General features: G+C 54.8%; 1 protein-coding gene across 1 annotated transcript; it reads left to right on the forward strand.

The window, feature by feature from the left end:
* Nucleotides 1–485: 485 nt before the first annotated feature.
* Nucleotides 486–5,371, forward strand: TEX52 (testis expressed 52; the record flags this gene model as incomplete). Its single annotated transcript, XM_082635342.1, is given in 5 exon segments — nucleotides 486–557; nucleotides 1,661–1,825; nucleotides 1,829–1,985; nucleotides 1,988–2,210; nucleotides 5,083–5,371. Coding segments are annotated over 5 exon segments (906 nt in total).
* Between the last annotated feature and the right edge of the window lie 8,948 nt (nucleotides 5,372–14,319).

A 14,319-nucleotide genomic window follows, 5' to 3' on the forward strand; every position in this document is an offset into this window, starting at 1 on the left:
CCTCTCTCCCCTGCCCTGGCACGTCCTCCCAACTCAGCAGTCAATAGGCAGTTTTCCCAGTGCCGGGCCTGCACAGCCAGCCTCTTTTGGGGACCTCTGAACCTGCTGGGTCACTTAGGCCTTCCAGGGCTCCCTGAAGAAAGGCCTACCCAGGGGCACCCGCCCACCAACATTAGGGAAGGATGGGCCCAGTTACAGGTGCCTCATGACCACCTCCATCCCCAACCCGAGGCCTGGGAGCCAGCCTGCCCTGCTTTTCTGCGCCCCACCTCGAAGCAGCTCCTGTTACGAGCCCTATTCCCCACCTGCCTCACCTGAAAGGCAGCCAGGGCCCAAGGGACTGGTGAGCCCTCCCAGGGAGAGGTAAGGGCCTCCTCCCTGCATCTCCACCCAGGAAGCATCACCATAGCAACCCCAGCTGCAAACAATGCTGCCAAGAAGGTGTTCCCTACAAAGCTGCCCCTCCTGCAGGGAAGACCAGAAAAATGGCCAGCAACCTGCAGAGATCACCCAGAGGGCAGAGTGACCCATCCCGCATCAGAGAACCTTTCCTGAAGGTAGTGGGCGGGGCCGCATCTCTGCAGCTAACTTTCTGTACCACACTGGGTGAGGGGCTGTCCCCAGCCCCACCCCCTGCCTGCCCCCTGCCCTCCCTGGGGTGGGCCATGCTTTCTCCCGGGCAGCAGAGCTCCAGGCCCGTGAACCCTTGTCCTATGACCCTGTGCACACGGAGCTCAGGGCAGAGGAGAGGAAATGTCTGGTTATGACATCCAGACCCACCCCTGGGGTGTGCGTGTAGACATGACTTAGGGGACTGGGCCCAAGGAACAGGTGAGTTTGGGGGATCAGAAAAGTCCTAGGGGCAGGTGGGAAGCAGAGGCATTTGGAGGAGCCTCGTGTCCTGAGTGGCACAGACTCAGTGCCAGCTCTGCTGCCCTCACTCTGTGCCGTGGGCAAGTTAGTCACCCTCACATGCCTTGCTTCTTGCATCTTTGAGATGTAACAAGAGCACTTCCTCGCAAGGTGTGAGGGTTAAATGAGACGAGGATCAGTATTTCGCAAAGTGTCAAGTATATATCTGCCACCGTTTATTTCACGGGGGGTGGAGGGGCGCCAGAAAGGAAAGGAACCCACATCTGGATGCTTCCTACACGTGCTTGTGTCTTAATGAGACCTGAGGGGGATGCACCAACGACAGAGAAGCGCGGGACGGGAGGGGCCGGGGCAGGAAAGCACTGGCCCCATATTCCCTGGAGGATGGTTTCCCTTCTACACTCCGCTTGGAAGGGGCCTTTTCCCTCACACTACCTCAGGCCCAGTGTGCCTGGAGAGGAACCCCAGAGCCCAGGCAGGAACGGGGGCCCCAGGATGGGGAGGTTGGGTGAAGGCAGAGAGAGGAGGGGGAAAATGTCAGTTGAGGAAACAGGCTGGGAAAACAAAACCCGATAGATGGACAGAGAACAATCTATGGGGATGCATGCAAACCATACCAAGCGGCCACGCGCTCTGGGCAAGAACCGAGAAAACGTCCCGTCCCCCCCCCCACCCCGCCCCCGGCCACCCGGTCCCGATGAGAATCTGGGTCTGGAGGCCGCTGGCAGCTTGTCCTCTCCAGCTGAGGAGAGGCAGAGTGCGCCCAGGCTCCCTTGTCTCTCCCTAGACGGTCCACACCCACGAGACCCTCCTGACGCCCCGCACGTGGGCTCAACGCGAGTTCGTCCTCCCCAGGGAGTCCTCGGAGCTGCCTGGCTTCACCCGGCAAGCCTACCACCAGCTGGCCCTGAAGCTGCCACCCTGCACGGAAATGAAGGCCAAGGTGCGTCATTGACTGGCCCGCCCTCGGAAGGATGCGGCCCAGCACACCTGGGGCTTCCACACGTGGCTGCATGTGGGACGTCTGCCGGCCACCTTCTCCGCCAGGCCTGACGGGCCCTATGACAGCAACGTCTGGCGCTGGTTGACGGATTCCAGGGCCCACTGCCACCCCTGGCAGAGCCCCCGGCGCCCCCTCCATCCTGGATGGGTCAAAACAGCTTTCTGACCTTCATCTCCTGTACTCCTCTCTTTCTGGACGCACAGAGGAGGCACCAGGTGATTCTCTGGACAGTGAAGGAACTGAGAGAGGTGGGGAAGCTCAAGCTGAGGAGTGAAGTCAGGGCACCCCTGCTCAATGCCACCGGCAACGTCCTGCCCCCAAAGAACTTCAAGAAGAGGAGCTCCCTCCTCGGGGAGCCCACCCACCCCACCCGTGCCCAGGGGACCCCTCCCTCTTTCCAATTCCTCTTTCTGACGTCTTACCGTCCCTCCTCTGGTCACCTGAAAACTCAACTCTGTCCAAACGTAGCTGGAGGGACCGGGTGGAGGCCAGGGAATGACAGCCAGGGGAGGGGCTTGATTACTTAACGAAAATGTAGGGGAGACAGCTGTGTATTGATACTTGATGCCTGCCAGGCCCCAGGGATACAGAGAAATGTCATTCAGTCCCTGCCCTCAAGGAGCTTCTGAAAGGCAGGTACCGACACACGTGCATGGAAAGACAGCTCTCAATACCAGCCCACGCGTGCGAAGTGCCCAAAGTGTGAGACAGACAACGGGTGTTGTGAGGACGTCAATTATTAATAGAAAGAGCCGAGAGCCCGAGGCAGAAGCTTAGATTAAACTCCAGACTGTGTCACTTTGGCAAATTGCTTAGTTCTTCCAGACTCAGTTCCACGGTTGCTGAAAGATGGGCGGGGAGGGGGAGAGTGGTAAATGCCGTGCCCACCTCACTGCGTGAAGATGAAGTGGGTGAATGGATACATAGAATGACCGTACCAAACACAGACGTTATTACAGAAATTCAGAAGAGGGAGGGGTGGGTGTCATCTGGAGCACCGCCCCAGGAAGGCTTCGTGAGGCGGGCTAGAGGGGTAGAGGCTGGGAGGGGAGGAAGGCTTCGGAAGCGTCGAGAGGAGGGGTGGCTGGTGTGAGCAGAGGCAGGAGTGTGGAGGGACTCTCCCTCCCTGCCCATCGCGGGCATGCACGGGGGCGTCTCCACTCCGCTGCCCTCTAGGCTCTGGCAGGAAAGAGGGAGAGGAATACAAAGCGTGTCTCAAACTCCAATCCCATTGACAGAAGCCCCAAGGGACTGGAGTGGGAGGCTGCGGAGGTGTTTAATCTTTAAAAGAAAAAGCCAACAGCTGGTGATTTTGAGAGACGATTACTAGGACCTCGACTTCTCTCTGCTGTCTCGCAACGCTGACCACTGACGGCTACTCCGTACTAACTCTGGACACACGGATGTGGGGAAGACTCAGATCGCTGCTCAAACACCTCACAGCCAAATGGTTCTAATCACTTTACTATATTACTTAATCCTCCCACTACTCTCTGAATAGAAACTACTATTGTCAACCCCCTTTTACAGATGGGGCATCTGAAACACAGAGAGGTCAAGTATCTTGCCCAAGTTTGCACAGCCAGTAAGGGCAGAGCTGGGATTTGAACCCAGGGAGCACAGCTCCAGGGCTTCATTCTTTTTTTTTTTTTTTTTTTTTTTTTTGTGGTAGGCAGGCCTCTCACTGTTGGGGCCTCTCCTGTTGCAGAGCACAGGCTCCGGACGTGCAGGCTCAGCGGCCATGGCTCACGGGCCCAGTCGCTCCGCAACATGTGGGATCTTCCCGGACCGGGGCACGAACCCGCATCCCCTGCATCGGCACGCAGACTCCCAACCACTGCGCCACCAGGGATCCAGGGCTTCATTCTTAACCACCACGCTCCACCTCCCCTCCTGTCTGACCCAGGAATCAGACAAATTCACAGCCAACATAATGCTCTATAAAGGTAGCAGGAGATAAATACAGTATCATCCACAGAAAGCTCAGCACAGTGCTCGGTGCACAGGAAATATGTGTGTATGGTGGCAGAAGCAGCCAGGCCCTGGGAGTGGAACAGAACTAGGCTGGAATCTACCATCACAAACTTGCAACACAACTTCAACATTCTTAAATTCCTTGAGCTTCACTTTCCCCAGGTGTGTATTGGAGATGTACCTAGTACCTTTCAGGGTATGGTGTCTGGCAGGGAGAAGGGGCTCAGTAAATCATCTCTGTGCGAGAAGGGTCCTGGTTTCGCTGGCTTGCTGCTGTAGCCTGCCCCTGGAGCAGGAATAAAGGAGGAGGTGGCATTGGAGCTGGACCTTGAAGGACACGTGAAGTCCACCAGGTGGCAGCAAGAGAGAGTGAGAGGGGAGGCCCACCCAGTCTTGAGGCCCCTGCGGAGCACCTCTGGCGGGGCTTCAAATGAACCCCGTCTAGGAAAGTGAGAAAGCACATTCTAGCAAGAGGACCAGACAAGGCTTCAAGACGCTCATGATCTTCTCGGGGAAGTAGGACATTTACATGCAAACCCCGCCTCCCTCCAGTCTGACAGTACATTAGAATCACCGGGCCCACTTTAGAAAAATGTTGAGGTTTGAGCCCCACCCGGGAGAGTCTAACTTGCTTGGCCTGGGGGAGAGCCCAGGCACCGGTGTTTCTAAAAAGCTCCCCAGGGTGATTCTAACATGCAGCCAAGCCTGCAAACCTCTGATGTACACCAAAGTCAGCAAATGGGAAGATACCTGCTGAGCCAGGGCAAAGCACGTTGAACGATTTGCCAATATTCAACTCTGCTGTACAAACAGTGGACTTCCCAGTGTCGAACCAAATACCGCAGGTCTGCAGAAGAGCGAGCCGTGAGACCAGCGTCGCAGGGCAGCAGGTCAGAGCGGGAAGGGCTCCTGGACTGCGTTTATGGAGAAGCTGGGGCTTGGAGGACAGCTAGAATCTGGATGATCCCCTTACAGACTACATGTCCAAAGGACGGAAGATTGACCAACCAGATAACATGATTTCCCCAGCCTAACGCCAAAACGCACACACAGGGTGCAGGCCATTGAGCATAGGTCAGTATCCAGGTGGGGAGAGAGCTGGAAGGGGCCTCCGCAGCCTGATGGCTGACAGCTGGCGGACGCAGCGTCTCCTCCCCTTCCGCCCCCTCCACCGCGCCCAGGTCTCTCCTTTGACCCCTGTCCTCTCCACACCCCTTCCCCCCCACACACAGGTACCGGCACATCTCAGCTGGTGGAAGGTGTGAGCCTGGAGGCCTCCAGCTCATGCCCAACCCACTTCCCAGTGATTTTGCCAGAAGCTGGCCCTGCCCAAACCCGCTGCCTCATTACCGGGAGAAGGCGGTCAAGTTGGCTTTGCTGCCCAGGGCGCCTCTGAGTCAGGACCAGGTGAGGGGTTACCAGACCCTGCTAGTGGAGCGGGTGGTCTTGCCCCTCCGTTATCTCTCCAGGGCCCATCCTGGCAAAACCTTAGCGAGAAGGAGAAGACCTGGACACATCTAGAAGAGCCTCCAGATGGGTGGAGACCGCAGTGGGCATACAGACCCCCAAGCCCTTGTGTTCTCAACCAACGTACCTTCAGCAAGAAGGCTTGCGTGGCTGAAGGGTGCGGCTTCTGCAGAACCGAGCCTCCGCACCATCCTCCCAACTTCATCTGTACCCCAGGCTCCTGAAGACTCTACTGAAATTCTAATTTGTTCTGTCTTCCTTGGAGGACCCCTCGCGGCAGGTAGGAGCACTGGGGTGTGGTGGGGAGAGCAGAGGGAGATCCAGTTCCTGCAGACTGCCGAGGAGTGGGGAGGGAGAAGGGGTGTGTGTGTGTGTGTGTGTGCGTGTGTGTGTGCGCATGTGTAGGTGTGGAGGGGGAGAGGTGCTGCAAGACATGTGGCTCTCATAACCCATTTGGAATAAGACTGGGATTGGTCAGGATACAGGAACCTTCTCCCTGGACAATTTGACGTCTGGACAAAGCTCAGAAGCAAGTCTGCTGGGCTGCAGGTCGCACACAGGGTTTGGGGGAGCAGAGGTCAGGCCAAGGCTGTGCTGGAGGATGGAGAGTCAGGTCTGAGGAAGGCTGACCAGGCCTCGGCGGAGGGACAGGAGCAAAGTGGAGACTCAAGGTAACGGTGGGAGCAGTCACCCCAGAGCATCATCTTGGGCCTGGGAGCGTGCTGCTGCGGACCCCTCGTGCCTCAGCTTTTGCAGTGGGGGGTAGCGGCAGAGACACGTGGCCTCAAGTGGAGGCAGGTAAAGCGCATGGGTCCGCAGGGTGCTGGCCGGCTGGGGCGGAGAGTGGAGGGGGAGGGGCAGCGGGGAGTGGCCAGAGAGGGAGAAGCTGCAGGTGGGGCCCACCTCACCTCCCCTGGCCCCTGTCACACGCCATGTCGGTGACCTTCCCCATCTGGGCTTCTCTCGGCCTCTGCCCACTGCCCTCTTTGCCCACTTTCCTCAAGCTGTCAGCACCTGGGAATCAAACACCACCGGGGTTCCAGCCCCGGCGTAACCACTAAACAGCTATGTGCCCTTTGGAAGGGTCCTTTTTCCCCTCAAGCTCTCAGCTTCCTCCTCTGCACAGCGGGAGCCACTAGGGCAAAAATAAATGGAATAAATAAAAGAAACAAGTGACGCACCTGCAAAGTGCCTGGCACAGCGTCGGCCCTCCATACCTGCAGCTGTCAATCATTACCTGTAGAATAAAAGTAATCAGTGGGTGGGACACGATTCAGCCTTATGGAGGAGTGAAGCACTGACACACGCAAAAATGTGTATGAACCTCGAAAACATGAGTGGAAGACGCCAGACACAAAAGGGTGCATATCGTACGATTGCATTTCTAGGAAAGGTCCAGAGGAGGTGAATCCCTAGAGACAGAAGGTGAATCGGTGGTGGCCAGGTGCTGGGGAGGGGGATGGGGGCTGAGTGCTTCATGGGTACAGGGTTTTCTCTTGGGGGGGATGAAAATGTTTTGGAACTAGATAGAAGTGCTGCTTGCACAACATCATGAGTGAACAAGATACCACTGGATTGTATAATTTAACATGGTAACTGCTGGACTTCCCTGGCTGTCCAGTGCTTAAGACACCATGCTTCCAATGCAGAGGACACGGGTTCAATCCCTGGTCGGGCAACTAAGATCCCATGTGCCACAGGGCAACTAAGCCCGTGGGCCACAACTAGAGAGAAGCCAACGCACTGCAACAAAGGACCCCACATTGCCACAACTAAGACCCAACGCAGCCAAACATAAATAAATAAATATTTTAAAAATGTAAAAAGATGGTACATGTTATGTGAATTTCATCTCGATTAAAAATAATTATATAGGGCTTCCCTGGTGGCGCAGTGGTTGAGAGTCCGCCTGCCGATGCAGGGGACACGGGTTCGTGCCCTGGTCCGGGAAGATCCCACATGCCGCGGAGTGGCTGGGCCCGTGAGCCACGGCCGCTGAGCCTGCGCGTCCGGAGCCTGTGCTCCGCAACGGGAGAGGCCACAGCAGTGAGAGGCCCGCGTACCACAAAAAATAATAATAATAATTATATAAATAGGGTAGGTATAGAGAGTTTCCAAAATTCCTTCTAGTTCCAAATCTACAATTCCACCATGGTCCTTCTCCTGGCCGCCTCTCCCTGTGGTGGGGAGATGGGTGGGGAGGCCCACAGCCAAGGGAGGAAGGAGAGTTTCCTGAGCGCTCCAGGGGAGGGTGGGGCTCGGGGAACGGGCCGTTCTCCCGCTCCAGATCAGCAGTGACGGTGGAAAGGAGGAGGTCCCTTGCCTCAGATCCTGGCATGTCAGAGCAGGGCAGGCCTCTGGGAAACAAGCGTTTGGATGGTAAACCGAGGCCCAAGGCCGAGGCGATTTGCTCCAGGCCACAAAGCCAGGTTGTCCTTGCCCTCCTGGTACAGCCAGGGCTCCGGGGCCTGTGTTGTCATCCTGCTTCTGAGACTACTTGCCCATCATGCCTGGGTTTTGTCACCTCCAGCAAGAGAAGCCCAGGGCACACTTAGAGGGTTAATAGGAAGTTCTGGGGAGTGAGACGGAGGAGAAAGCCTCCCACTCTCCAGCCCAGAGCTGGGAGGGAGGGTAGGGGGGTGAGCTGTGCTTCCACAGACGCCTCCTTGCAGACCCAGACCCCAGACCCCCTCCCTTCCGCTGCCGGCCTCACGAGGGACTTCCACCCCCGCCTCCACCCTCGGGCCCTGCTCTCTGGGTGGCGGCCTCCTTCCTGCTGGCAGCCCTACCAGGGGCTCCCTTGTCCATCACCAGCCAGAGATGCAGAAGCAGGATTCCTGGAATTCCTGAACTCCACCAGGCCATGGAGCTCTGGGGACAACAGCCTCCATAGGTCCTCCTGGGCCTGGGGACTCTTCAAGGCAATCCTCAGCCCAGCCTGCCCACAGCCATGGGCATCACCCCTACCCCACCCTCCCCCATCTGCTCAGATATGGAGTCCTCGGAAGCCTTTTCCGGGGTCTGGGGGGACCCCTGCAGCCTGGGCCCGCCTTCAGGACCTACTCTCTCACCGCAGCTTTCTCAAGCAGATTTGAGAGGGAAGCAGGGCTGGAGCCCGCTTGCCGCATACCTCGCACCCCTAATCCTCCCAACGCGATGAGGCCCCACGTGCTCTCCCTTTTAGAGACGAGTCAACTAAGGCCCCCAGAGCTCTTAACCAGTTTGCTGTTGGGCTTCTCGTTCATACTTCACAGAGATTCTGCAGAAGACACGTTATTTCAGTTTTACAGATGAGAAAGTGGATTCCAAACTATTAAGCACTCCACCCAAAGTCACCCAGCTAGTAACTAAGCTGGGAAATGTGACCAAGCTTGTCCGAATTTAACATCCCGTGCTTGGTCTGCTTTCATCAATAGAGACAAATGCTCCTCCACCTTTCTGTGTCTTAGTGTTTTGTTTTGTTTTGTTTTTTGGTCACGCCACGCGGCTTACGGGACCTCCTTTCCCTGACCAGGGATTGAACCCGGGTTACGGCAGTGAAAGCCCGGAATCCTAACCACTAAGCCACCAGAGAACTCCCTGTGCCTTGGTTTTGCCACCCATGAAATAGGAGAAAAGCATCCTAGCCTCAAATATAAAAAGTGCTCCTAGCCTGGCAGTCTTTGGAAGATCTACCTCTTTGGGGTGGAGGTAGGGTGAAACATTTCAAAACTGGCCCTGGCCTTCTGGGACCCTTGCTGGAGAATTTTGGAAAACAGCTTCATTCCTGTCTTGAGCAGATCTGACAAGGCCAGAGGAGAAAGCCTGAAATAGAGCTGGCTGGCCTTACCCTCCGTGGGATCAAGGGTGCTGTTTGTCTAGCTCTGAATAACCCATTCTATGGGGAATATCCTGGGAATTTCCTTATGCGGCAGGGCTGCATGATTTCACTATATCAGATGAACTCTTCTCTCCGTCTCTAATATCAGGGACAAGAAATGGCACTATTTCACTTTCTTCTTAAAAAGAAAATGTGAAAGATATTTAAAGGCATGGAGGTTATTACAAGGAAGGTGGGAACCAGTTCATCTCCATCTGTACTGAGGTTTGGACAAGAGGGCAGGGATTTCGAATACAGCGACAGGGATTTAGATGAGACAGAAAGAACTTCCTGATAAGGCGGAGGGATGCTGGAATAGACTATGCCAGGTTCCAGGGAACAAGCTGTGAATCTATTTAGACCAGTGCTGTCCAAGAGAAATATAATGGAGCCATACATGCAACTTTAAATTTTTTAGTTGCCATATTAAAAAAGTAAAATTAGGGCTTCCCTGGTGGCGCAGTGGTTGAGACTCTGCCTGCCAATGCAGGGGACACGGGTTCGTGCCCCAGTCCGGGAAGATCCCACATGCCGCGGAGCAACTAGGCCCGTGAGCCACAACTACTGAGCCTGCGCGTCTGGAGCTTGTGCTCCGCAACAAGAGAGGCCGCGATAGTGAGAGGCCCGCGCACTGCGATGAAGAGTGGCCCCCACTTGCACAACTAGGGGAAGCCCTCGCACAGAAACGAAGACCCAACACAGCCAAAATAAATAAATTAATTAATAAACTCCTACCCCAACATCTAAAAAAAAAAAAGTAAAATTAAACAGGTGATGTTAATTTTTATAACACATTTTCCCCCAAAAAAGAAAAAGGGACTGCCCTGGTGGTCCAGTGGTTAAGAAAGACTCTGCGCCACCAATGCGGGGGGCACGGGTTCGATCCCTGGTCAGGGAGCTAAGATCCTGCGTGTCACTGCCACACAGCATGGCCAAAACAAAACCAAAACCAAAACAAGCGAAAAACCAAACAAAACAAAAAGCACGTTTTACTGAACCCAACAGATCCAAAATATTATCAATATAAATAATGTAATCAACATAAAAATAATTAATGAGATATTTCACATTGCTTTTGGTATTGTTTTCAAAATCCAGGATGTATTTTACACCTATAGGATATCTCAGTTCAGACCGGCCACATTTCCACTGCTCAATAACCATGTGTGGCCAGTACCCGTGGCATCAGTCAGCACAAGCCTAGAATCACTAATGACGGACACCCCATGGCAGATCTGAGATGTAGTCTGGTTTTACCTAAAGGCAGAAGGTTCTCCAGAAGACCTGAGGGCCTATGAGGGTGAAGGCCGAGAAAGCGGTATCTCCTGGAGCCCTCTCAGCCTTCCTCGTTGCTGGAAACACAAAGACCCTTCGCCCTCTGACAGTTCCGAGAACCCACTCGGCAGGGCTCTGGGTTCCCTTTCAGTAGAGGAAACCCTGACCCCTCGGGTCTGTCAGATGCAGGGTTTGGTGACTTGTTAACCCCAGTGAGTTAACGCTGTCTGGGAGAGCAAGGAAAAGGGTTCCGTCCTGGGTGGATGAGTAGCTCTGTTCTCTCTACGTCTTGCTGGTGTGAATGACTGGTCACGGGGTGGCGGGGAGCCGGGCTGGACAGGGGGGATGGAGACCTACCCCGTCCGGGGTGCAGTGTGGGAACGTCAGCCCAGGCCCAGGCTAGCCCGTCTTGCCCCCCTCCGCGGCATCCCCTCCAGGTCCCAGCATGGCCCTCCCCCTCACCTTGTTCTCATCCTGCACGATGTCATGTGTCCCCCACCCCACCGCTCTCCCCTGCTCTGTCCTCCAGCACTCAGCACTACCCAGAATCACAAATGGTCTAGCGTCTGCCTTCCTCTTTTGGATGTGAACTCCATGGGGGCAGGGGCTCCGTCCGACTCCCCACTGTACCCCCAGGGCCTGGCTCAGTGCCTGACACACACAGTAGGGGCTCCAAAAATATTTTTTGACTGAGTGAAAGGAAAACTTGCTATAATTTAGAGGAGAACCAAAGCAGTGAGGGAGCCATATCTCACACGTCCATTTTCTTCTCACAAAATTTCTGACTTTGGATCCATTCGCTTCAACATCGATGGGAACTGCAAGATGAAATAAATGAGAAAAGTTACAGATATTTCCCAAGCGTCTCGGAAAGGAAAACCTCCAGTCCTTCTCTTCCTAAGAATCCAGATGGTTTAATCTTCCTGAATACCGTCCTGGGAAATTTTCTCCCTACGTCTCATGATTAGAGCTCAGTGTAGTTATTCCTTGTGAACGAATCGGTTTGTTGAACTATACAACGGTTAGGTTAGAAAATGATGAGGGGAAAGGAAGAGAGGTGAGTTATTGGCAAAGACTCAGACAATCCAGCTGAGGGTATAAATGGGCCACAAAACATGCCCTGGCATTCTGAGAAAGAAGAGCTCAGAGCTCTGTATTGCCAGAACATTCCCCTCGCAAGAACTCCCTGCAACGTGGGGGAAAGCACGGATTTACAAAGGAAGAAGCCAAGGAACACAAAAAGCAAGAGTCTCCTTACCCCTGAGTGTGTGGGATGATGAGACAGCAAGCGAGACAATATTAGTTTGAGTCACAGACACAGGGACCAGCTGGGCCTCTTCTGCAGCTGCACTCCAGAGGATGGCATTTCCTGAGCACGACGGGTTCCCAGGCTTGTCAAACCCCCTGGAAAAGAGGTGATGCTGTCCCCAAGCTCACCCCATCCGAACCGCAAACGCCCAGGTCTCCCTTCTACACCACAGGAGCACCTGCTCTCCCCTTGGGTGCAGTCCCCGTGCTGGGACACCCATCCAGGTGGTCAGCCCAGCCCGAGGCAACGTGACTAAGTGCCCAAGAGTCGCCTCATTCTTGTTCACCGACAGCGGCAGTCCTCCAGAGAGTGCATTAATAAAGGACTCCTGGGGCTTCCCTGGTGGTGCAGTGGTTGGGAGTCCGCCTGCCGATGCAGGGGACGCGGGTTTGTGCCCTGGTCTGGGAGGATCCCACGTGCCGCGGAGCGGCTGGGCCCGTGAGCCATGGCCGCTGAGTCTGCGCGTCCGGAGCCTGTGCTCTGCAGCGGGAGAGACCGCGACGGTGAGAGGCCCGCCTAACGCAAAAAAAATAAAAATAAATAAAATAAAGGACTCTTGAAGATCTTGAAGACTTTTCAAACCTAAGGAATGGCTGGCTGAGAATAAGGTTGGAGGAGATGCCTTTCGGCATGGGGCCTGCCCGGCATCCTGGTACGCGGGGCACTGGCTGATCGGTCCACGCACGTGGTCAATCCTACTGAAACGACCAGGGAACCCAGTACATGGCAGTGGGTCCTCTTCGACCTCTATCCCAGGCAAATATGCGGGTAATAGGTGTCAAGGCACAGGGGTGGAAGGGAGCTGGAATATTCCACTGAACCTGACTCTAAAGGAAGCCAGGGTCGGGGGTGCTGAGCTCGGTAAGTGGAGTCACACTAGTGTTTGGTTTTCAGTCCATGTTTACCTTCTACATCGTGCTTTCGCTTCGGCGTAACGGAGACTGAGCAGGACTCGGGAGACAGAACCAGAGGCTTTGACTCCCAGCTCTGCCACCCGATACCTGGATCTGGGGCGAGTTGTCTAAGTCTTGGTGTACTCGCTTCCTGGGGCTGCTGTAATGAAGCACCACAGCCTCTGCTGCTTAAACAAGACAGATGTGTTGTCTCACGGTTCCAGAAGCTGGAAGCCCAAGGTCAAGGTGTGGGCAGGAACGGTTCCTTCAGAGGGCTGTGAGGCACGATCTGTTCCAGGCCTCTCTCCCGGCTGCTGGTGGTTTGCTGGTGACCTCTGACCTTCCTTGTCTTGAGATGCACGGCCCCATCCTCAGCCTTCATGCTCACATGCTACCCTTCCTGCGTGCGTCTCTCTCTGGGTCCAGATTTCCCCTTTTAATAGGGACACAGTCATACTGGAGTAGGGCTACCCTGATGACTTCATCTTGACTTGATTATCTCTGTAAAGACCCTATCTCCAAATAAGGTCACATTCTGAGGTCCTGGTGGTTGGGACGTTAACATATGAATTTGGGGGGAACACAACTGAACCCCTAACACTTAGCTAGTTTCCTCTTCTGTAAATGGGGATCGTAATACAATTGCAGTGGTTATAAAATGCCTCAAGAAGGCATGTGGGGGCTTCCCTGGTGGCGCAGTGGTTGAGAGTCCGCCTGCCAATGCAGGGGACACGGGTTCGTGCCCCAGTCCGGGAGGATCCCACATGCCGCAGAGCGGTTGGGCCCGTGAGCCATGGCCGCTGAGCCTGTGGTCCAGAGCCTGTGCTCCGCAACGGGAGAGGCCACAACAGTGAGAGGCCTATGTACCGCAAAAAAAAAAAAGAAGGCATGTGGTCCACAGGAGGCCAGTGGATGTTGGCCTTGTCCGAATGTGCAGGCGCCTCCGAGCCTCCTGGATCAGACTGCGCCCCGGGGAGCAGGGCCCAGGTCAGGACTCACCCTGTGAGTGTCCAACACATGTCAGCAGAACCGTGGCCAGTGCTTGCAGATGACGGTGAAGACGAAAGGCTGGAGAGAAAAATCTGATGGCAGACGTGCCAGGGCTATAAAAATCTGATACCAAGTGTTGGCGAGGACATGGAGCTGAGGACCCCTGAGTGCTGCTGGTGGAGTGCACGTTGGTACAAACACTTTGCAGGGCAAGTTGTGTTAAAGGAAGAAGGTGCATACCTGATGCCCCAGCAATCCCACTCCTGGGTATACACTCTAGAGGAATGCTTACACGTGTGCCCCAGGAGATGGGTGCCAAAATGTTCACAGCAGCATTGTCTGTAAGAGAAAAGCATGAAAAATAACCTAAATTTCCTAAATGTGTTGTATTCACTGGAGAAATACTATACTGCGTTAAAGTGAATTACCTAGAGCTATGCGTAGCTCACAGGTGAATCTCACTAACAAACTATAGAGCAAAAAAGAGCAAATTGCAGAAGAATCTCTACAACGGGGCAGGCGAAACGAAACGACACACTGCATAGAATACACACATATGTATGTGCATAAAGAGAGGTATGAGGGAATTCCCTGGCGGTCCAGTGGTTAGGACTCTGAACTCTCACTGCTGAGGGCGGGGGGTCCATCCCTGGCTGGGGAACTGAAATCCCACAAG

Source organism: Mesoplodon mirus (assembly GCF_964341445.2).
Source record: "Mesoplodon mirus genome assembly, chromosome: 11".
Lineage (NCBI taxonomy): Eukaryota > Metazoa > Chordata > Mammalia > Artiodactyla > Ziphiidae > Mesoplodon > Mesoplodon mirus.